The sequence below is a fragment of the Podarcis vaucheri genome (genome assembly GCF_965113315.1).
Source record: "Podarcis vaucheri genome assembly, chromosome: 5".
In the NCBI taxonomy this organism is placed as follows: Eukaryota; Metazoa; Chordata; class Lepidosauria; order Squamata; family Lacertidae; genus Podarcis; species Podarcis vaucheri.
The window spans coordinates 5596540-5618790 of NC_138763.1; the positions used below are offsets into that span (position 1 = coordinate 5596540).

At 51.1% G+C, this 22251-nt stretch overlaps 1 protein-coding gene across 2 annotated transcripts in view; it reads right to left on the bottom strand.

The window, feature by feature from the left end:
- Positions 1-2532: 2532 nt before the first annotated feature.
- LOC309533058 (solute carrier family 12 member 9-like) overlaps positions 2533-22251 on the bottom strand; it is a 103989-nt gene continuing 84270 nt past the window's right edge. For both annotated transcript variants that reach the window (XM_082224051.1, XM_082224050.1), the window contains exons 11-13: positions 11078-11252; positions 4977-5123; positions 2533-3837 (exon numbers count right to left, since the gene is read on the bottom strand). In XM_082224051.1, the coding sequence (XP_082080177.1) occupies positions 3032-3837; positions 4977-5123; positions 11078-11252 (1128 nt within the window). In that variant the 3' untranslated portion in view covers positions 2533-3031. The remainder of the gene's footprint in view (positions 3838-4976; positions 5124-11077; positions 11253-22251) is intronic.

Consider the following 22251-nt stretch of genomic DNA (forward strand, 5'->3'; position numbering starts at 1 on the left):
CCAACAATACAATTCTCCAACTCTTACAACAATACAATTCTCCAGTTCTGTAATTCCACCCCTCCTGGGCTCAGGGGCTCCCGTTTGGCTCCACAGGGACCATGGATTGGGTTCCGATTAGCACATTGGGTCTCCAAAAAGACTAGTGTCTCCTGCCCTCACGTCCTCCACCCCTTTGGGTCAGCCCCTCCGTTCCCTGTACTCATTACAGAGTCCGCAGCCCCGCGGGGCATTCCCACCGCGTGTCTCCTTGAGAACTGAGCGGCGGAGGGGGAAGCGCAGGGGCGACGGCGAAAGCAGCAGCCTGTCAGGAAAAGTGACAAGCCTGATGAAGGGAGGAGAAGCCCAGGGGGAGCCGGTGTTAGCAGGCAGCAATGACACCAGTAATTGATTCCTGGCAGATTTCCCCTCTCGCCCCTGCCTGGCCAGCGAAGGAGAAAAAGACAAGGCTACGTGGGCAGCGCTGCTTGAGGCACTGGGCACCACAGATATGGCAGCGATTTGCATGTGTCAGCGTGTCGAGAGATGCCATCTGCAGGGCGGAGGTTTGGGAAAAGGCTGCTCTGTGCCCACGCGAGTTGCCTGGCACCGGACGTAAGGTGGCGGTTCACAGGGGTAGGTTGGCAAGCAGCCGTTCAACCGGTGCGGTTAGGGGCTGCGGAAAGGCAACAGGGAGGGCACAGAAAGGGAAGTGCGATAGCCGCACTGTGCTGAGACACAGGGTCCCGGGTGCCAGTCACTAGGGACCGTGTGGTGCAGTGGTCAGAGCGTCAGGCAGATGACTTGGAAGACCAGGATTCGAATCCCACTCAGCCATGGGTTACCCCATCTGTCACTCTCTGCCTAACCTCCCTTGCAGGGTTATTGTGAGGAAACAACTGGGAGAAAGAGGCGACATGTCTGGCACATCTTGAGCTCTTAGAAGGGAAGGGTAAGATATAAATGTAGTAAATGATAAAGCATTCCCTGTCGCCCAAGCGAAAGGGTGAGTGGGGGGAAAGCTACTGCCAATGTCAAGGTTGGATTTTCATGTTTCTTCCAGAGAACCAGATTTTGCCGGCCGTTGTGGATATCTGGAAAGAAATCTGCACAAAGGACCGATGAAGGCAGAGGCAAAAGCAAAAGGTGGGGACAGAAGTAACATTTCATGCACGGGCCGAGGTGGTCTGGATGGTCCTTCACTGCTCTGAAGACACAGACATTTTCTTCTGTCCTGTTGGGAGCGGTGGGAACAAATGGTTTCTGCAAGTTTGTGTGTGTATGTGTGTGTGTGTGTGTGTGTGTGTGTGTGGTGGGGCAAAGGATGGATATGGTGGGTAAGCTACTGGCTAGCACCTGTGAGGTAACCAACATCCTGTTGCTTCTCCCAAACCCAAGAGGAGTTTTGCAACTGTTTTTCCAGTAGTGGTGTTTTTTGCAGGTTTTAAACTGACTGATGGCAGAAGACAAAACCAGGCTCACACCACAGGTGAAGAGCGCAAAAAGGGTTGTAGTTCATGGGTGGAGCATATGAAGGCTACAGGTTCAAACCCTGGCAGGACTGGGAGGAAATCACCTCTGGCACCCTGGAGAGCCACTGCCAGTCTGTGAAGAGACAATATTGGCCAAGAGGGACCAAGAGTCCTGTGTTGCTAGCCCACTGTGACCACTTTTAAGACTATTACTTCTGTCTTCAGTCTGAGGACAGAAGTAATTTTGGTTCCACAGTAGACCCACTAGAAAACCTCTAGGGCCCAAGGAGGGAGGAGAGGACAATTGGATTGGAAATTCAGAAATGATTATCTTTTCCATTCACATTGTTGTTGAAACGGATCAGCTGCCGCTTTTTGCATCCGAAATTTCACATGAAAGTGGAGCTATAACCTGATCAGCATAATGGTGTTCCCTCTTGTAATGCTCTCCATCCTTCCGGGGGAAAGGCTGACACTGCCGCAATGAATCAGCCATTCAGACCACCAGTCATGGACTGGTTGGGGGTGGAGGAATGGTGGGAGGAACCCTTTGGGAAACCCCAAAGGGAAGAAGGCTCAGAGCCCGGGCAGTGGTGGTGGGATGATGATGAGTGGTCAGTGGGAGAAGACTGGGAAGAGAAGGTGTCAGAAGCAGAAGAGGTAAGAGGGCCGAGTGAGTTAGGAGAGGCTGTGGCAGAGATGAGTCTGGCTGCTGGAGAGTCCCAGGTGTCTCCTCCTGCTGCTGTGACAAGCTCCCCTCCCACCTCCCAGGACCAGAAATGGGCTGAAACAGGCGGAGCAGAGGTTGTCTGCAAGCAGGTGCAGTCTCTGATTGCTTGGGAGAGGAGGGGGCTTAGATGGCTGTGTGGAGGTGGGGGCTTTCAGTCTCAGCAGCTGATTATTCATGGATTAAGACCACCAGGAACGAGCTGCTCTGCTCATTAGGCCTGACACTCAACCAAGTCTGTGGAGCTCGTGTTTTTGTAAGAGAGATTTACTTCCAACGATTACTGACCAGCACACTCCTGTGACAACTGCCCTAAGCTCCTTGCCATCAACACCCCAAACGCCACCACAGCAGCCTGCTCAGATCCTTCAGGACCATCTTTATTTTTGCTCCTGTTTCTACACGCATCAAAAGGCACCGGGGCTGCTGCAGAGTTTTTCCAAGGCCACTTGGCAAAGTGCTAGCTTGGTACTGCTCTGGTCTCGCTCGGGTCCCCCTCTGCGTGAGCTCACAGAGCCTTCCAAAGGACCAGCGTTGACGGGACGTCCCTGCAGGACATAACAGTCTCCTCTTGGCCCGGACGGCTTCGCTGGGCCCCAGAAGCGGGTCTCGTGGTTCCCGCGCCCAGGAGTCCTCCAAGTGGGCCCAGTCTTTGGTGAAAGAGGAACCTGAGGCTGCCCCGCGGCCAGTCCGGCAGGGCCCAGAGATCAGCCCCAGCATAACCTGCTGCCCGCCCTCGCTTCTTGACACACCACACCGCTCTGGTGCCCTGCCACTCCCCAACCCTTGACCGTCACGGGGCATCAGCAAGCCAGCCAGCCACGGTTCGGGCTGACCTCGCGCAGCACCCAACCTAGAGCTCAGTGCTGGTGACAGCGCTGACCCCGTGCACCAGCAGCGTGGGGCCCAGCCCTCGAGTGAGCACCTCCAGCTGCTCCAAGTACCTGCCGTACAGGCTGGTGTCTGCTGGGGGGCGGGGCAAGTAGAGGAAGCGGACGGTGGGGGCGGAGCTCTGCTGGAGGATGAGCTGGTTGACGGCGCTCAGGTACTCGTCCGTCACTTGTGCCACGTTTCCGGGGAAGCTGAAGGCATCGGTGTCGCTGGCCATCTCCTGCTGGCGGTGCCAGTGGAGGGCCACTGCGTTGTCCCACAGCACCGTGTGAATGTCTGCCTGGATGCGCAGGTCCTTCAGGAGCTGGCGCAGCTTGTCCTCCTGGCCCCGGGGGCGGGCGCCGCTCTCCATGCAGAGGAAGAGGCGCAGGCGGGCGCGGCGCCAAGCACGGGCCATAGCCAGGACGCAGGCCATCTGCAGCAGGAAGAGGCTGCAGGTGTTCACGTAGTGGGCGCTGTCGGGCCGCAGCAGGTTGATGGGCCAGACGTCGATGAGGGGCTGGGCCCGCCACCCCAGCTCCTGCGGCGGCTTTAGCTCTTCGAAGGAGCGCGCCAGCAGCACGTTGCGCTGCATCTTCAGGGCGTCCGCGATGATGGCCACGTACTCCCGGGGAGAGAGGCACTTCTGCGTCCCCGACGTCCACGGCGGAGGGAAGTTCTGCCAGGCCACCTCCTCCCCGCTGCTGAAGGCCGGGTGCTGGGAGAGGCGGTCCTCCGAGGCCGTGTCGTCATAGAAACCCAGAGCGATGGTGTTGGGCCTCATGCCTCCTGGGAGAGGGGGAGAGAGGGAAGGGAGTATTAGTTGGGTTTCCCAAACTCGGGTCGCCAGCTCTTCTTGGACTACAACTCCCATGGTCCCTAGCTAGCAGGACCAGTGGTCAGGGATGATGGGAACTGTAGTCCAAAACCAGCCAGAGACCCAAGTTTGGGAATCTCTGCTTTGCAGCATCTACATTGTTCTGCTTTCTTTCTTAATGCTATTGTGGCTATCATGAGCTGCTTTGAACGAAACTTCTGTTGCTGGAAAGCGGAATGAAAGTAGAACCACAGAGTCTTAGAATTGTAGAGTTGGAAGGGACCCTGAGGGTCATCTAGTCCAACCCCCTGCTGCAGTGGAGGAATATTTCACCCAAGCTGGGACTCAAAATCCACAGTCCCATGCTCTACCGACTGAGCCCAATCAAATCAAGGAGGAGGGGCTGAGCTACAGCAACAAACAAGGTCAAGATTGGGGGTAGGTGGTTGATGGTAAAAGTTGCCCCCACGACCCCTACCTCCCCAAAACAAAGGAATGAAAATGGATTGGTGGCCAGTTCCATCCTACAATTATATTTGACGCAGCCACAAAAATGAAGAAATATTGCTGTACTTCATTGTTCAGCCTTGTGGGGTTTAGGAACAGAGGCAGCTTAGGCGTTTGGTTCAACTAAATCCATATTGCGGGGCAGGGAACCTTTTGAACTCTGTGGGCCAGATCTGGATTGGTTTCGTGGACCAAATTTGCAAGAGGGGTGGCTCGCCTGTCCATCAGCTGAGGTCACCAAGGCAGCCAAGTGATTTCTCCAGGCGCTTTGAAGTCCTGAAGTTGGGACGTCAAAGCACCTTGCAGGCAGCAAAGTACGCCCTCCGCACCACTAGAAAGCATGCCTGAATCTCATGTGTACTATTTATTAAATTTGTATACCGCCCTTCATCCTTAGATCTTACGGCGGTTTATAGCATAAAAATACAAGATAAGAACACAAAATTCGTAACAAAAAAGAAAACTGTAACCCCCTCCCCAAAATGTATTCATTTGCAGTATTTATTCCCACACAGCCTGCCACAAAAATCAGTTCTGAGACATCCTGCACATAATTCCTCCTTAGCTGCCCAGTTCTCTGGCCCAAACAGAAAGGGATACTCACCCAAGCCAGAGATGAAGAGCAGCTGCTGGGTGCCATGTCTGATGGAGTCCGAAAGGGTCAGGTTGACGAAGGCCTTGATGTTCAGCCTGTCCACAAGCTGCAGCCACGAGTCAGACTGGTGCGGCAAGGGGTCAGAAGGCAGGGAGTCTAAGAGAGAAAGGAGAGGGTCAGTTGGCCGGAGTTGCGTTGGAGCTCCAGAGCAAAGCCCACAGTGGGAGGAGACCCTTGGATAAGCAGGGACACATTCACACATATGGAGGGGACCTGCGTGTGGAGGGACCTCCCTATAAGTCTATCAACAGGGGCAAACAACTTTAAGAGACAGCTGCAGAAGGCATCAGAATTCAATCTGTTGTTGGACTCTCTCAACCAAATCAGCCCCAGCCAGAATGGCAGTGGTCAGGGATGACGACACTGGAGAGTCCAGCATCTTCTGGGTAGCCAGTTACCCTAGCCAGTTACCCTAGCCAGTTACACACACACACACACACACACACACACACACACACACACATATCCATGGCTATAGTTTCTCCAACACCTTACTGGTACCCATTCCCCATCAATAATAATAATAATAATAATAATATCTCAACTAGGGCCAGGGCCTTTTCAGTACTGGCCCCGACTTGGTGGAACGCTCTGTCACAAGAGACTAGGGCTCTGTGGGACTTGACATCTTTCCGCAGGGCCTGCAAGACAGAGCTGTTCTGCCTGGCCTTTGGTTTGGACTCAGTCTGACCCTTCTGTTTCCCTCCCCTTACGGTCTTGATTTATCGGCTACTTTTAAAATGAGGCTGCATTTTAACTTGTATTTTAAATTGGTTTTTCCCCCCTATTATGTTTTTACTGTAATTTTACTGGTGTTAGCTGCCCTGAGCCTGGCTCTCGCCGGGGAGGGCAGGGCATAAATAATAATAATAATAATAATAATAATAATAATAATAATAATAATAATTTTGCAAAAGACCACAAGGATCGTATAGTCCAACCCCCTGCAATGCGAGAATCATTCGCCCTACGTTGGGGCTTGAACCCAGAACCCTGAGATGAAGAGTCTCAAGCTCTACAGACTGAGCCATCCTAGGAACACCAGGGGTGCCAACTTGAATAAAATATTGCGGGGGACCCAGGTAAGCCCTGGCCTGCATAATCAATCACATGATGCAATGCATACACACCATTTGAATGGGAATGCCCATCAACTTTGTGGGGGCCTGGCCCCCTCAAATATTTTATTGTGGGAGTTGAAGCCCCCATGGCCCCTAGAAGTTGGCTCCTATGATTGATGTGCAGTACTGTTGCGGACACACACTACCACTCATGTTTGCCAGACACACCTCACTTCTCTCCGGCAACAACCTGACTGCTGACCGACAACACGTTGATATTGTGCTGCCTTCTTCCTTCCCTGCTATGCCCCTTCTCACCAACAAAGCACAGCCCTATCTGTCCCTAGGCCTCATGTGCTGACGATTCCCAAAGCGCATGAGCAGTTGGGATGTCCAGGAACGCTCCATAAGACCTCAGTCGAGATTTGCAAAGGTCCCAAAAGCTGCAATTCACATTCTTGGCTTCTTTTACTGCATGCCTCTGATTTGGGCGAATGAAGTGACAATGCCACTGTACTTTAAGTGTAAACCTACATATTCCACACTTTTAAGATGAGATATCGTTTGCGACTCTGCAATCCACCATTTATATGCCCTAAAAGATAATGGAAAGCTCTCCCCGCACGGCTCTCTTTAAAATTCACTGTTTCAGAGAATTCTGTGTCACGTGTGTGTTGTGACGATGGACTTGCGTCTCGCCAAACCAAAGAACGGTTCGTTTCTCCCTCTGCCACAAAGTTCCCCAATGTGGGTGGAAGAAGCAGCTTCTGACAGTGCTTGGAGCTCACAAGCGCGTTTGCAGAGTGTCTTCGCACCTGGCACCAAGTTCACCTCCTATCCATCCAAAGACCCAGGAATCCTTTCTCATTGATCCACCACAACTAAGCTGCCATACTTTATCTTTCATATTTGCCCTATATTCTGGTCTGATCTCTCTCTCTCTCTCTCTCTCTCTCTCTCTCTCTCTCTCTAGGTGTGGTTGAAAAATGAAATTAACCATCTTCCTCTTTCTACTTTCCCCTCTTTTCAGCGGGAGGGGAAAAAAATCCATTAGTCACTATGGAAACCAGAACAGCTCTGGGAGGGGCCCCGTTTGCGGCCTTCACAAAAGCAGCGGAGAAATCAATTTGCAGTACAAAGGACAGCAGGCAGGTAGAAGTGGGAGCCTGGGCAGGCAGCACACAGACCCAGGTGGGCTTGTGAATGCTTTTGGCTGGAGCATCCGTGCAGCGTGAGGAGCGCCGTGCTGGTGAACACGTGTTCACCGGAAGGGGCACGTGCTCACAACTGAGAGTAAACAAAAAGACTGAGCTGAGACATCAACTCTTGCAGCAAACTTGCACTCTGGGAGACTCAAACTTCTCAACCAGAGGCTGCTCACCTGGTGGGGCAGAGTTTCTGCTCCAGCCTCCTGCCAGGTGAGTTACTATAGTTTAACTGGAAAGGGACAGGTGAGCTGGCAAGAAGAAGAAGAAGAAGAAGAGGGGTTTGGATTTGATATCCCGCCTTTCACTCCCTTTAAGGAGTCTCAAAGCGGCTAACATTCTCCTTTCCCTTCCTCACCCACAACAAACACTCTGTGAGGTGAGTGGGGCTGAGAGACTTCAAAGAAGTGTGACTGGTCCAAGGTCACCCAGCAGCTGCATGTGGAGGAGCGGAGACGCGAACCCGGTTCACCAGATTACGAGACTACTGCTCTTAACCACTACACCACACTGGCTCTCAGTGGAGCAAGAACATCGGAGCAGTGCAAATTGGTGCAAACCGATGAAGCCAAAACCGGCACTCCTGCTTATGTTTTTGTAGGGCACTGGCCTCCCTGCCGCCTCACCCCACCCAGGAAATGACAGCCATGCACTTGGCAGGAAAATCTGCTGAGCCATCCATTGAACGGCCTCAGTCCAGTATACCTGAAGGAGCATCTCCATCCCCATCGTTCTGCCCGGACATTGAGGTCCAGCGCCAAGGGCCTTCTGGCGGTTCCCTCACTGCGAGAAGCCAAGTTACAGGGAACCAGGCAGAGGGCCTTCTCGGTGGTAGCACCCGCCCTGTGGAATGCCCTCCCACCAGATGTCAAAGAGATAAACAACTACCAGACTTTTAGAAGACATCTGAAGGCAGCCCTGTTTAGGGAAGCTTTTAATGTTTAACAGACCACTGTATTTTAATATTCTGTTGAAAGCCGCCCAGAGTGGCTGGGGAAACCCAGCCTGATGGGCGGGATATAAATAAATTATTGTTGTTATTGTTATTATTGGAGGCTTAAGAACATAGGAAGAGCTGGCTGGATCAGGCCAATGGACCTTGTAGTCCAGCATCCTATTCTGACAGTGGCCAACCTGAAGCCCCAATAGGAAATCTGCAAGCAGGATCCGAACACAAGACCCCTCTCTTCTCCTGTGGTATTCAGATGCACTGGCACCTCTGGCCATGGAGGCAAAGCATGGTCATTCTGGCTAGGAGCCATCCATAGCCCTCTCCTCCTCCCTGAATTTGACCAATCCTCTTTCAAAGCCATCTAGGCCAGGGGCCATCAGTGCTGCCTGCGAGAATGACTTCCATAGTTCAACTATGTGCAGCGTGAATAAATATTTCCTCTGCCCTGATTCTTCCAACGTTCAGCTTCAATGGACGTCCGCAAGTTTTATCCATCCACTTTCTCCAGGCCACACATGATTTCACAAACCTCTACCCTGTTGATTCTCCCTCGCCTTTTTCTCTAAACTGAAAAGTCCCAAATGCTTCAACCTTTCTTCATGAGAGTTGCTCCACCCCCTCAATCCTTTTTGTTGCCCTTTTCCGAACTTTTTCCAACTCTACAATATTGTTTTTTGAGGCCAGGCAACCGGGCACATTTGTTTAGTCTGTGATACAGTTTTTGATGAAGTCATCTAGCTGATTAAGCTATGGAATATTGCGGCCCTAATATGAAACCTACAAAAACCTCCAGCCCGGTTCCAGTTTATCAGAAAAACTATTTTCTCTATTTTATTTAACAAACAGAGAATAGCTCTGGGCCATGGGTAGGCAAACTAAGGCCCGGGGGCTGGATCCAGCCCAATCGCCTTCTCAATCTGGCCTGGAAATTGGTCTGGAAATTGGCGTGTTTTTACATGAGTAGAATGTGTCCTTTTATTTAAAATGCATATCTGGGTTATTTGTGGGGCCTGCCTGGTGTTTTTACAGAAGTAAAATGTGTGCTTTTATTTAAAGGGCATTTCTGGGTTATTTGTGGGACATAGGAATTCGTTCATCCCCCCCCCAAAAAAAAAATATAGTCCGGCCCACCACATGGTCTGAGGGACAGTGAATCGGCCCTCAGCAAGACTGCATCTTTCAGTTTGCTGGCTGGCTGGGGCTGCTGGGAGTCAGAGCCCGGCAACATATAGAGGTCCATGGTTTCCTCCTCCCTCCCATCGCACAATACAAGGAGAAGACTCGTAGCTTAGAGCATCTGCTTTCTATGCACAAGGCCCCAGGGTGAATCCCCGGCCTATCAATCCCTGAGCAGAAGCGGATTTGGGGCAGCGTGACTGCTCCCCCCCCCCCAGGTGCAGGGACTCCTTCCCAGAGGCTAGCAAGCTTTGGGCTTTGGGAAGGAGGCATGAGGGCCCTGGCAGGGTCCCAAAGACCTCCTTCCTCCTTCCCAGAGCCCAGTTAGCGCTTGCCCAGCTTTGGGAAGGAGGAAGGGCTCTGGGACGCAGCCAGAGCCTCACGCCTCCTTCCCCAGGCCATAGCTGTCAACTTACAGATTTGAAAATAAGGGACCAGCAGCCTCGAAAATAAGGGATCAGCAGCCAAAATAAGGGATTTTGGCTTAGCTTATACATAAACCCGCCACTGATGGAGCCATGCTGCTTTGGCTGCGACTGACTGTGTTTTGCAGGGGTTGGACTAGATGTTCCTAAGGGTCTACAACTCCCACCAAAGAAGAGTGGCAGACAAAACTGATGAACAATGTCGAGATGGCAAAGCTTACAGGCAGAATTAGAAACCAGGAAGAGGACCTCTTTCATAAAGAATGGGGAAAGTTTATAATTTAGTTGAAAAGCTATTAGAAAGTTACATACATTGGTAGGATTGACAGAAAACTTGTAGTAAAAATTTGAACTATGGATGGACAAATGATTTATAAAAATAGAGTTAGGAAAGGGATGCAGAGGGGGAAATCACTACATTAAGATGCTGCACTGGTTGGAGGGGATGCTAAGCAGCACGTCAGGGCTGCCGTCGTCCTGGGGCGAGGAGTTCCATCGGCCCTTCCCCGCCCGAGAGAGAAGGAGGGAGAGAGAGAGACTCTCACCCACACCACCCGCGAGCCCAGCATGAGGCAGTTGTGGTGCCGCGGCGGCCACTGAAGCACTGCCCTTCTGCATCCCTCCCCATCCCTTCCTCTTCCTCCTCCCTCAGGCCGCCTCCTCAGCCGCCACTGCCTCCGGCTTCCCCTGGCAGCGTGGCAGAAGTCTCGCAAGAGAGGGGCTGCCTGCCCGTCTGCCGCCACCCGTCTCCTCACAATGCGCCCGAGGGGGAAAAGGGAGAGACAGAGACGTGGCAGCCCGTGCGCGCGCACTCTCTCACGGCGGAGGACCCCGAGCCGCTGCTTCCCTCCTGAGCCGGGCGAGCATGAAACCCAGGAAATTTAAGGGACATCATCAATCCGGGACAGCAGCAGAACACGGCACTGGGATAAGGGAGTTTCCCGCCAAATAACGGACGGTTGACAGCTATGCCCCAGGCCTGGCGCCTTGCTTGGCTGGAGCGAGAGCTGGGGAAGGGGGTGTCAAATCTTGGCCACACACAGGGTGCCATATTACCGAGGTCCCCCCTGCCCAGGAGAGCCGCTGAAGGTCTCCAAGCTAGGTGGGTGGGTGGTACAACTCAGTCCAAGGCAGCTTCCTATGAGTCTTCTCCCTGGGGCACATGCGACATGGTTGCATCTCTCCAGAGGACTTGGGGGGTCACCCGGCTGGCCTCCCGCTGCCCCCTTACCCAAGTCATCCAGCTCCACGTGGCCAAGCACATACAAGCCGCTCTTTTTGAGGTCGTTGATGAAGCTGATGAGCTGCAGGGACGTCCGCGGGTTCCGGACCATCAGCAGCACCTGCGGCCGCCAGAACTTGACGTGCTCCTTGCGGATGTCCAACATCAGCAGATACTTGCGGACCTGGGGGTGGGGGTGGGGGGGAGATAATTTAACATTTGTAAAAAAAGCCTGAAGCATTTTTGTTAGGGATTCTAGGAAAAGACCTGCCAAGGAAATTGAAAAACATCTTCATGTATGCAACAACGGCGGCAAGAGTCTTAACAGCACAAGGACGGAAGAACGAGGAAACACTGACTAAAGAACTGTGGCAAGAGAAATTGATGGACTATGCGAAACTGGCAAAATTGACACACACACTATGTGATAAGGACAACTGTGACTTTAAAGAAGAATGGGAACCTTTTACAAAGTACTTAAAGAAACCACAAAATGAACTGGACTCCTTGGCAGGTTTTGAATAAACATTCACTAACTTTTTATTAGTAATATATAGATAGATAAGTTAAGGATCTTTACAATTTTATAATATGCAGAGAATAACATGTGCTGAAAAACCAGAGAGAGGAGCTGAGGGAAGTCTGGGGTGGGGGTTCTTCTTTTGGGGGGAATGGAGGACGGAAAAAATGGGGGGGGATGAGGATGATGTATTTGTGATAAATTGTTATGTTGAAATTCCTAATAAAAATACCCCCCCCCCAAAAAAGAGTCAGGCTGGAGGAGTCAATCGTGTGGGGCTCCTTCTGGGGTGGTTTGCTCTCCTTTGCTCCCACCCCAGCACTCAGCCCTCACCTGTGGCTCCGAGATGCTGTCAGCACGCGACAGCAGCCACAACCTAGGAAATGGCTTCCACTGGCCGGCTCAACCAGGTGAGGGCAACCAATGGGTCTCAAATTCTTGGAGAATTAGGGGCTTCTTTTGCATGCAAAGACAGGCTCTGGCAGATTGAACGGACGAGGCCAAGAGAGGGTCCAATGGTCAAGAAGGCAGTTTCTGCGCATGCTGTAGAGCAGGCTTCCTCAACCTCAGCCCTCCAGATCTTTTTTGGCCTACAACTCCCATGATCCCTAGCTAGCAGGACCAGTGGTCAGGGATGATGGGAATTGTAGTCTCAAAACATCTGGAGGGCTGAGGTTGAGGAAGCCTGCTGTAGTGGGAGGTGAGGAGCAGATGGGGCTCGTAGCCCATCTAGGACAGGCATAGGCAAACTTGGTCCTCCAGCTGTTTTGGGACTACAACTCCCATCATGCCTAGTTAACAGGACCAGTGGTCAGGGATGATGGGAGTTGTAGTCCCCAAACATTTGGAGGGCCAAGTTTGCCTATGCCTGATCTAGGAGAAGGAAAACTTTGATCCTGAACCTCAGCTGCCTTGTGGGACATCTTCAGGAGAAGAAAATGCTAAGGAGTAAAGCCTACACAAATCCGGAATGGAGTCCCCAAGACAGTTGGGTAGCGCCTTGTATGCCTCCTTCCAGCAACTCCTGCAGCCAAGCCGGTGCCAAATGTCTTGCTCTGCTTTCCTTTGGACCCCATCAGGGAGGCCGAGAGGGGGGTCTTGTCGTCTGGGCAGCCCAGGACCCCCAGGCACATGACCCTGTGGAGGTCACTTTGGTGCTGCTAATGCAGCAGTTTGACTTCATCCCAAGAGGCTATATCTTTGGACATAGGCTCTATTTGAGTGAACTACAGTGGTACCTCAGGTTACAGATGCTTCAGGTTGCAGACTCCACTAACCCAGAAATAGTATCTCAGGTTAAGGACTTTGCTTCAGGATGAGAACAGAAATCGTGCGGCAGCGGCGGCAGGCCCCATTAGCTAAAGTGGTACCTCAGGTTAAGAATAGTTTCAGGTTAAGAACTGACCTCCAGAATGAATTAAGTACTTAACCCGAGGTACCACTGTAGTAGGTTTCTCACTGACCGCAGCATGATTAGCTCAGCAATGGACGAACCAGACTGATATACCCCTGAACGTATGGGAAAATAATATCTGGGATATGGCAATGTCTGGCCATCTCGCCAGACACAGGAGTAGAAATTAGAGGCATAACAAATAGAAACATAGACCCCCTTCTTTAAATATGTTAATGACCAATATCAAGATCTTATACCAAATGCTCGATATTCTCAGCGGAGAGGTTATGTTAAGCAACGTGTTTGAATGTTGAATGTGTAAGTCTATGTCTAGAGACAACGGATGAAACAAACATCATTAGCTGTACCGCTGGATAAGTTTTTAATGATTTTTGTATTTGTATAAAAACTAATGAAAATTTGTGGTTTGTGTGTGTGTGTTTTAAAAGGCAGACAGATGCCAAAGCATCTGAGGTGGCGGTGGAGGGAGCCCACTCCTCAAAGCCCCATGTTTCTACAGCTAAGCACGGAGGCTTAGTGGGCCCTGTGGATTTGGTGCTCCTCACTGGCTGATGTAAAGAGGAAGAATAATAGCAGAGTGCCATCGATGCGCACAGCGCTTTGTGCATAATACAGAAAAGGACAGGTCTCTGAGCTGAGGAGAATACGTTCTACAATCTGACACAAGGCGATGGGGTGGTAGGAGGCCAAACAACTTAGAGATTATCCTCATGGGTAACATCCTGTCAATATTACGGAGGATTTCGCCACAGGTCGGGTGTGGTTGTGTGGTAAAATGTGTGCCTGAAAGTGTGACAAAACGGTCGCCTGTATCCGTCATATCAAAGTGATGTGCGAAATCCGGTTAGTCTTATTTGAGTCACCCTTGTCAGCGAATATCCAGCAAACACCACACAGGATTTTACTGAACATGAGGCGCATACGTCTGGAAACGCAAGGAACTCCTTTGAGAGGTTCCCCTCAAAACTCTCCCACTTTTCCTTGAAAAGAAGTGCTTTGCCTGAGGCGCCACAGGATTTGCTTTTTAAGAAATTCATTTTGAGACCAAAGTTTGCCCTCCGAGCGCAGCAACGTTCGTCTCCGGCTGACGCCACCTCTTCCCGCCCCCACAGCCAGCCAGGCTTGAAGCAGGAGAGCCAGATGGCGAACGCGAGAGGAACGTGGCACCTGCCTGTCAGCGTCCCAGATTGGCAGCAGGAGGGTTCCGCCTCAGCGCCCCACTGCCCACGCTGTGCTGAGGGGATAATGGGGGGGTGGCAGACGCTGACAGCGCCATATGCCGGCGGTTCCGCCTTGACAAGCGGGCGGCGCTCAGGGCTCCCTCTGCTCCCAGTCAACGGAGGCGTCTTGGCTCCAAGGCTGGTGGGATGAGTGGGCAGGCCCTGCGAGAAGCCTCAGCGAGCTCTGGCGCCATCCGTGCATCCGGGATGTTAGTTCCGTGGAAAAGGACGAAGGGTTGGGGGCCGAGGCCTGTAGCAATCAAGGGATGCTTCCTGCTAATCTTCTCTGTATCGTTCCAATTTTAGTATATGTGCTGCTGAAGCGAGCACTATCAGTGGATGCTTCCTGATCACCTACTTAAAGGTAAAGGAACCCTGACAGTTAAGTCCAGTCGCGAACGACTCTGGGGTTGCGGCGCTCATCTCGTTTTACTGGCCGAGGGAGCTGGCGTTTGTCCACAGACAGTTTTTCCGGGTCATGTGGCCAGCATGACTAAGCCGCTTCTGGTGAAACCAGAGCAGCGCACGGAAACGCCATTTACCTTCCCGCCGGAGCGGTACCTATTTATCTACTTGCACTTTGATGTGCTTTTGAACTGCTAGGTTGGCAGGAGCTGGGACTGAACATGGGAGGTCACCCTGTTGCGGGGATTCGAACTGCCAACCTTCTGATCGGCAAGCCCTAGGCTCAGTGGTTTACACCACAGCGCCACCCGCATCCCGATCACCTACTTCCTGAGTGTTAATTCTGATCAAATGAGCATCACTAATAATAATAATGCTTTTCATTCAAATGTATTCCAAAGGGGCTTACAAACAATGAATAACATGCTGGAACATAGAACTGTGGAATCAGAGAGCTGGAAGGGAGCCCTCCCCCCCCCAGGGTCATCTAGTCCCACCCTCTGCAATGCAGAAATCTCAACAAAAACATCCATGACAAATGGTCATCCAACCTTGGCTTAGAAACCTGCAAGGAAGGAGGACATTAATAGACAGGACATTAAACTGTTTTTATATGCAACAACAGCGGCAAGAAATTGAAGCAAGAAGAAATACCAATGGGAGAAGAATGGCAGACGAAATTAATGGACTACGCAGAATCGGACAAAATGACAGGAAGGATTCGAAACCTGGGGGACCAGAGATTCACAGAAGAATGGAAGAAAAATACAAACTATTTGAAGAGCAACTGTAATCAACAAATTACGCTAGTAGGACTACAAGAGGTTTTGTAAGGAGGAATATATGAAATATTGCAAAGAAGATAAACTAAAGAGACATTAGTTACGATACTTAAATGTAATAGTGAAATTAAAAAATGTAAATTAAGTGGAAAAGATTGGAAAATTTTCAGATGTGATTGATGGAGGTCAAAAAAATTGTGTAAGATATAAAAGTATGTTTTATAATTGTTGAAAATGGTATGTTAAAACTAATACACACACACACACACACACACACACACACATACACACACACACACACACAACTGCAAGGAAGGAGAGTCCACCACCTCCCAAGGGAGACCGTAATAGAACATCACAAACGCAGCATAAATCATGTAGATTAACAAATTATCAGTAAAGCAATTGCAAACTGTAAGACACTGTTAACAAAGCGACAGCTAACTCATCCAACGAAGCCGGACGTGGGAAGATTCAGGAAGGACAAACGAAAGTATGTCATTGCACAGGGCGCAGTTAGATCTCTGGAACTTGCTCCCAGCGGAGGCAGTGATGGCTACTGACCTGGCTGGCTTTAAAAGAAGATTGGAGAAGTGCACAGAGGATGTTCAGGCTATCAGGGTCTACCAGGCATGATGACTATGTCCTGCCTCCACAGTTGGAGGCAATGGGTTTCTGAATGGCGGTTGCTGAGAATCCCAAGCAGGGAGCGCAGGGCTGCAATCAGGTCCTGCCTGGGGGGCTTCCCAAAGTTGGATCTTGGGGGTCACTGATAGAAAAGGGTGCTGGACTAGATGGGTCGCTGGCCTGATCCAGAACCGTCTTATTATTTTATTAAGAGCCAGTCTGACCGTACAGCCATATACAGCCCATGTCTTCAGCGCCTGAATGGGCTGGGTGTCAGGAGCAGTGGCGTAGCGTGGGTTGTCAGCACCCGGGGCAAGGCAAGTAATTTGCACCCCCAAACCCGTGGATTTGCGCCCCCTAACCCGTGGATTTGCGCCCCCTAACCCTAACCCCCAGATGTTGCGCCCGGTGCGGCCGGCCCCCCCTGCACCCCCCACGCTACGCCACTGGTCAGGAGCACCTTCTCCGACTTTCTGATCCCAGAAACGCAGGAACAGCATTCCCAAGGAATAGGTCCCGGTGCAATTTGCTATTGTGAGCCCCTCAAAAGCAGCAGAGTAACGGAAGCAAAGCTGCGGAGGTTTCGTTGCATACCTAATTTATTTCTACTGACTAAGCAAATAAAAGAACGTAACGAACATGTACGGGAGAGTCAGCTCTCTGAGAGGGAAAAAGGTTGTTTTCTACTGCTCCAGAGAAGCGGACACGGAGCAATGGATCCAAACTACAAGAAAGAAGATTCCACCTAAACATTAGGAAGAACTTCCTGACAGTAAGAGCTGTTCGACAGTGGAATTTGCTGCCAAGGAGTGTGGTGGAGTCTCCTACTTTGGAGGTCTTTAAGCAGAGGCTTGACAACCATATGTCAGGAGTGCTCTGATGGTGTTTCCTGCTTGGCAGGGGGTTGGACTCGATGGCCCTTGTGGTCTCTTCCAACTCTATGATTCTATGATTCTATGATTCTACTGCCATCTTGTCTCTAGACAGATCAAAGAAAATCCGCACAGTACTAGGGACGGAAGTCTGGAAGAGTGGTTTCCGCCCCCTCCTTTTTCACAGGCAGAAAGAAAAACAAAATGATCTGGTGATCTTTGCAATGGGAGGGATGAAAATACTGACACAGTCTTGCTCTCTGGGTGCTCAGAGAACAAGTTTCCCCTTTTTAAATGCACATATCTGAAGAGTGCCGATGACCTGCATTTCAGCAGAAAACTCCTACAGCGTGTAGTTAAACTGTGGAACTCCCTCCCACAGGAGCCAGTGAGGGCCATCAAGTTGGATGGATTAGACATAAGTGTGGTATTTTATGCGTTGGGGCTTCCTGTTATTTTTATTGATCATTGTTTAGTAATTCTTCATTGCAATTCTTAAGTGTCAACTGTTTAACTATTATTTGCTGATATTTAATTTTACTGTTTATTGTTATATTCTAATAGATTGTTAAATATTGCTTCATTTGATATATTTTAAGGTTATTGTGACTTTTTTTTGGTACTGGATCAGATTCATTATTACGTGTGTGCTTGTTGCTGCCTTTTTTGTTGTTTCTTCAGCTTGCAAATGGCATTGTGCAGAGTAATATAGAAAGGCGGTACAGAGGTACCTCGGGTTAAGAACTTAATTCGTTCTGGAGGTCCGTTCTTAACCTAAAACTGTTCTTAACCTGAGGTACCACTTTAGCTAATGGGGCCTCCCGCTGCCGCTGCTGCGTGATTTCTGTTCTCATCCTGAAGCAAAGTTCTTAACCCGAGGTACTATTTCTGGGTTAGCGGAGTCTGTAACCTGACGCATCTGTCACCTGAAGCGCCTGTAACCCGAGGTACCACTGTATACAAATTAAACATTATGTCTGATGGGATGTTTGCCCCAGCCCTGGTCTTCGAACTGTCCATGATAAAAGCGTCTTCTTGGCTGAGAAAAAACAGCCCTCGCTTTCTCTTCCTTCATCATCTGCTCCAGCCGCTAGCTTCCTTCCTCGCTGTGTGTGTGTGTGTGTGTGTGTGCACGCAACCGAGCAAACATGTCACTCAGACAAGTCAGAGCTCAGGGCAGGCTAATGCATTTACCTGCTCAGCTGCCGGCATTTGTCTTCACTACTGGGGACAGGTGCATTTGATCAGCGTCCGACGGGGTAACATCACCCTGGTGAGTAAATGTTATTACCCCAGACGCACCGCAGAGGAGGAGATCATTCCTTCCCTCCCGCGCCTCCCCCCCCCCCCGGTTCTGCACACAATCTGTGGTGTTGGCTCCCTGCCAAAGTCTCTGTGTGCCAGGGCCAGGAATGAAAGGTTGGGGAGCTGGGAGAAGAGGGAGTAAGGAGAAGAGGAAGGTGGCGTTTGCGACGCCTGCTTTTATCCACCTGCACGGAGCCCTCCTTTCCCCCATCGATCTGCCAAGACATCTCAAAGCCAGACGGATGTCTGAGGAGGCGTTGGCAGCCCCAGCTAACACACCGACGTTTCCCTGCCTGCAAATGTCGCAGGGCTGCGGTCAGATTCCTCTGCCCTCCACACTGGTGTCCCCAAACCGGAGTTAGAAACTCAGGTATATAAGCTAGGCGCCAAACAGCACCTTAAAGGTCTATTCATCAGGGGGGGGCAGGCTGGACTAGATGACCCCTGGGTCCCCTTCCAACACTGCAATTCTACAATTCTATGATCTCAGCAACATTGCTCTTACAACAATTCACTTGTCCCAGTATCCAAGAAGCAGAAACTCAAAGTGGAAATGGACATGGTGTTAATTGTGGACTACAGAAGTTTTTAAATTGGGGAAAGGCTGAGGCACAGTCAAATGTATCCGTACTCAGCCCTGCACTTATTTTCCTTGATGTGATGATGTAGGGCTGTGTGTGACTCAGCTAGCTCAAGGAGACGTCAGTCGCCAACCTGGTGCCCGCAAATCTCCACATAGTCGCGAATGGGCCTGTGCCAGTAGCAAAACGAGCCTGGCACCTGGGGGATTTTGAACACTGCCCCAAACCACTTGCCAGAGATCGCCCTTGTTTCCTGGTAAGGCCTCTGTGTGCTCAGCATGGATTAGTGGTGTTGGGGGTGCTGCACCCCAGAAGTAGATACATTTCAGCCAAATGTGGGTGTCGGGAGGCAGTAGGTCCAGTCGTGACCGACTCTGGGGTTGCAGCACTCATCTTGCTTTATTGGCCAAGGGAACCGGCGTACAGCTTCCGGGTCATGTGGCCAGCAGGACTAAGCCGCTTCTGGCGAACCAGAGCAGTGCACGGAAACGTCGTTTACCTTCCCGCCGGAGTGGTACCTATTCATCTACTTGCACTTTGAACTGCTTTCGAACTGCTAGGTTGGCAGGAGCAGGGACCGAGCAACGGGAGCTCACCCCGTCCCGGGGATTTGAACCGCCGACCTTCTGATTGGCAAGTCCTAGGCTCTGTGCTTTAACCCACAGCGCCACCCACGTCTTAAAGCGGGATATCAAATCCAAACTCTTCTTCTTTTGGGGCCAAGCAGAAAACAGGAAACACAGAGGGGCTGTGTCCCGCTGGAATGCAGTGTCAGGACCTGTTTTGCTCCTTGCAAGGGAGGAAGTAACCAAAACGCACTCCAGGAAGCACACTCGAGGTCAAGCCAGTGATTCGTGAGAGCGAAGCTACAAGGAAGTTAGCTCAAGTCTCCAGATCTGGCGCTGGCCATGAATTCACCGACACTCAACCACAGTTCCACCACCTGCAACACGGGGGAAACCACCACTGGCCTACCGTACAGGGCTGCTGTACCGAAATAATGTATCTGGAGCTCTTCCAACCTACTGCAGCCCCACATAAATGCTTTGTTAGGATCCGAGCAAACACTTCAGATGCAAGCATTTAAGGTGGGTTGGTGGAAAGCTAGAAACAGTGTTTTTATTAGTACCGTAGTTTTCGCTCTATAGGACGCACCGGACCATAGGAGGGGGAGAACAGGAAAAAAAAATTTCTCCCCCTCTCTGCTCAGCGAAGAAACAGAGCCCCTTCCATTTCTCCTCCCACTTCGCTGAAGGGCACTGCGCAGAGAAGGAAAACTGTGCAGCGCCTCTCCAGCGAAGCGAAGCCTGGAGAGAAAGAGCGATCGGTGTGCACTGACCCCTCTCGTTCTCCAGGCTTCAGGTGGCTATCCGCAAGCCTTCGGAGTGCAGTGGGAGTTCCCTGCACTCTGGTGGCTTCAGGTGGCTTCAGCGAAAGCAACTGTGCTAGCCCCGGGGGGAAGGTTACCATTGTCGTAGGCAAAGTCCAGTCCTGAGTCACTAGCCTGGAAACAGTTCACAAGGAGCAAGGCGAGGTCCGAAGCAGGAAGCTGGGCGGGGACAGGAACACTGGAAGGTCAGGTCTGGGTCCAGGTAGGAGCAGGTACTCAACGACGACGTTGCTTCCACAACCTGGGACCGAGCTGACTGGCCTTTATCTTCTCTGAGGCCAGGGGCGGCCCCGGCCCCCAGGAGACCCGCCTCTCCTGGCCTTAAGGCGAGCACTCCTCCTGGGAGAAACCAGTTCCCTTCGCCTCTCTGCCCTGAGCCTCTGCAGTTCAGGAGAGGCTGAAGGGTTACTGGGCCCAGGGGGAGACTCACCTGTAGGCACTGAGTCCTCAACCACCTCTGGAGCCAGAATGGATTCACCTGGTGCCTGCTCCTGAGGATCCGGCACAGGTGCAGGTGCCTCAGAATCAAGGCCCTGCCCCAGTTCAGCCGGCCCTGGAGGCGGGGACTCCTGTGCAGGCTGGGATTCCTCCGGTTCATCCTCTGAATCGGATTCCCAGGCCATCACAGCAACGCCAAGCCTCCGGAGCGCGGGGGGAGCTCTCCCTCTGTGCTTCGGAGGCTTCGCGTTGCTATCGCTGAAGCCAAGGAGCCTGCATTTGCTCCATAGGACGCACACACATTTCCACTTCATTTTGGGAGGGGGAAAAGTGCGTCCTATAGAGCAGAAAATACAGTGATTAGAGTGTTGGACTAGGACCTGGGAGACCAGGGTTCAAATCCTGACTCAGCCATGAAGTTCCCTGGGCCACCGTGGGCCAGTCACTCACTTTCGGCCTAACCTACCTCACAGGTTGTTGTGAGGGTAAAATGAGGAGAACTACGTATTCCACCTTGAGCTCCTGAGAGGGAAGATGGGACGCAAATGCAGTAAGCAGGGTTTCCGAAACTTGGGGCTCTAGCTGTTGTTGGACTACAACTCCCATCATCCCTAGCTAGCAGAACCAGTGATCAGGGATAATGGGAACTGCAGTCCAAAAACAGCTGGAGTGCCACGTTTGGGAAAGCCCACAATAAATAAATGAATTGACTTTGCAAATTAGAAGGTCTGGACCTTCTATACTAACACTGTGGGTTTTAGGTGCTGGGAACCGGCTAAAACACAACCAAAGCCACTCACCAGACCTGGCTGAGCGCCTGAGTTTCGTTAAGGCAGGCCAGCAAGACAGCAGCTGGGTAATAAGAATATTCCATTACGTGCTAACAGGGTTTTTCCCCTGCTAAGTGTTGGTTTTATGACACAAAAATTAAAAGGCAAGGGCTGGGCAGCAGGCCCAACTTGCTGGGTCTGGGAATGAATCCCAGGGAAGGGCAGAGCACGGGGGGGGGGGGGGGAATGGCGCCAGCTGGAAGGACGAACTGCCTGTCTGAAAGTATACGAGATAAGAGCGTGCAGCTCCCTTGCCGAAGGGGTGGAGGCGAGTTCGAAACATTATTAGGACAACCAGGTAAATTAATCTGTATGGGGCGGGGAGGACCAGCTGGTCCTGCGTTTTGCAAACGAGCTACCAGTTGCTGGAAGCTGCAGTGGGTTGGGGAGAGGGTTCTTGGGTCCTGCTTGCTGGGTTCTTTTTGTATTATTATTATTATTATTATTATTATTATTATTATTATTATTACTATTATTATTATTATTTTGGTGAACCACCCTGTGGTCGTCAGGTGATGGGTGGTCTACAAATTTAATAAATAAATAAAATAAATGCCCATAAATCCATAATAAACAAAAAAATATTGCTGCCTTCCACATCGCTTCCACATAGCTTTAGCATACTTAGGAATCAAAAGTTTTTTTGCCTCTTTTGCAGAAAATGCATACTTTTCGAGCGTTCTGCAATTTCCTTGGGTGGCCAAAGAATGGGGCTCGCAGCCCCTGCCTTGAAATCCCTTGAAATCTTGCTCCTCCTCCTCCTCCCACCCTGCCTGATTTATGAGAGGGCTGAACG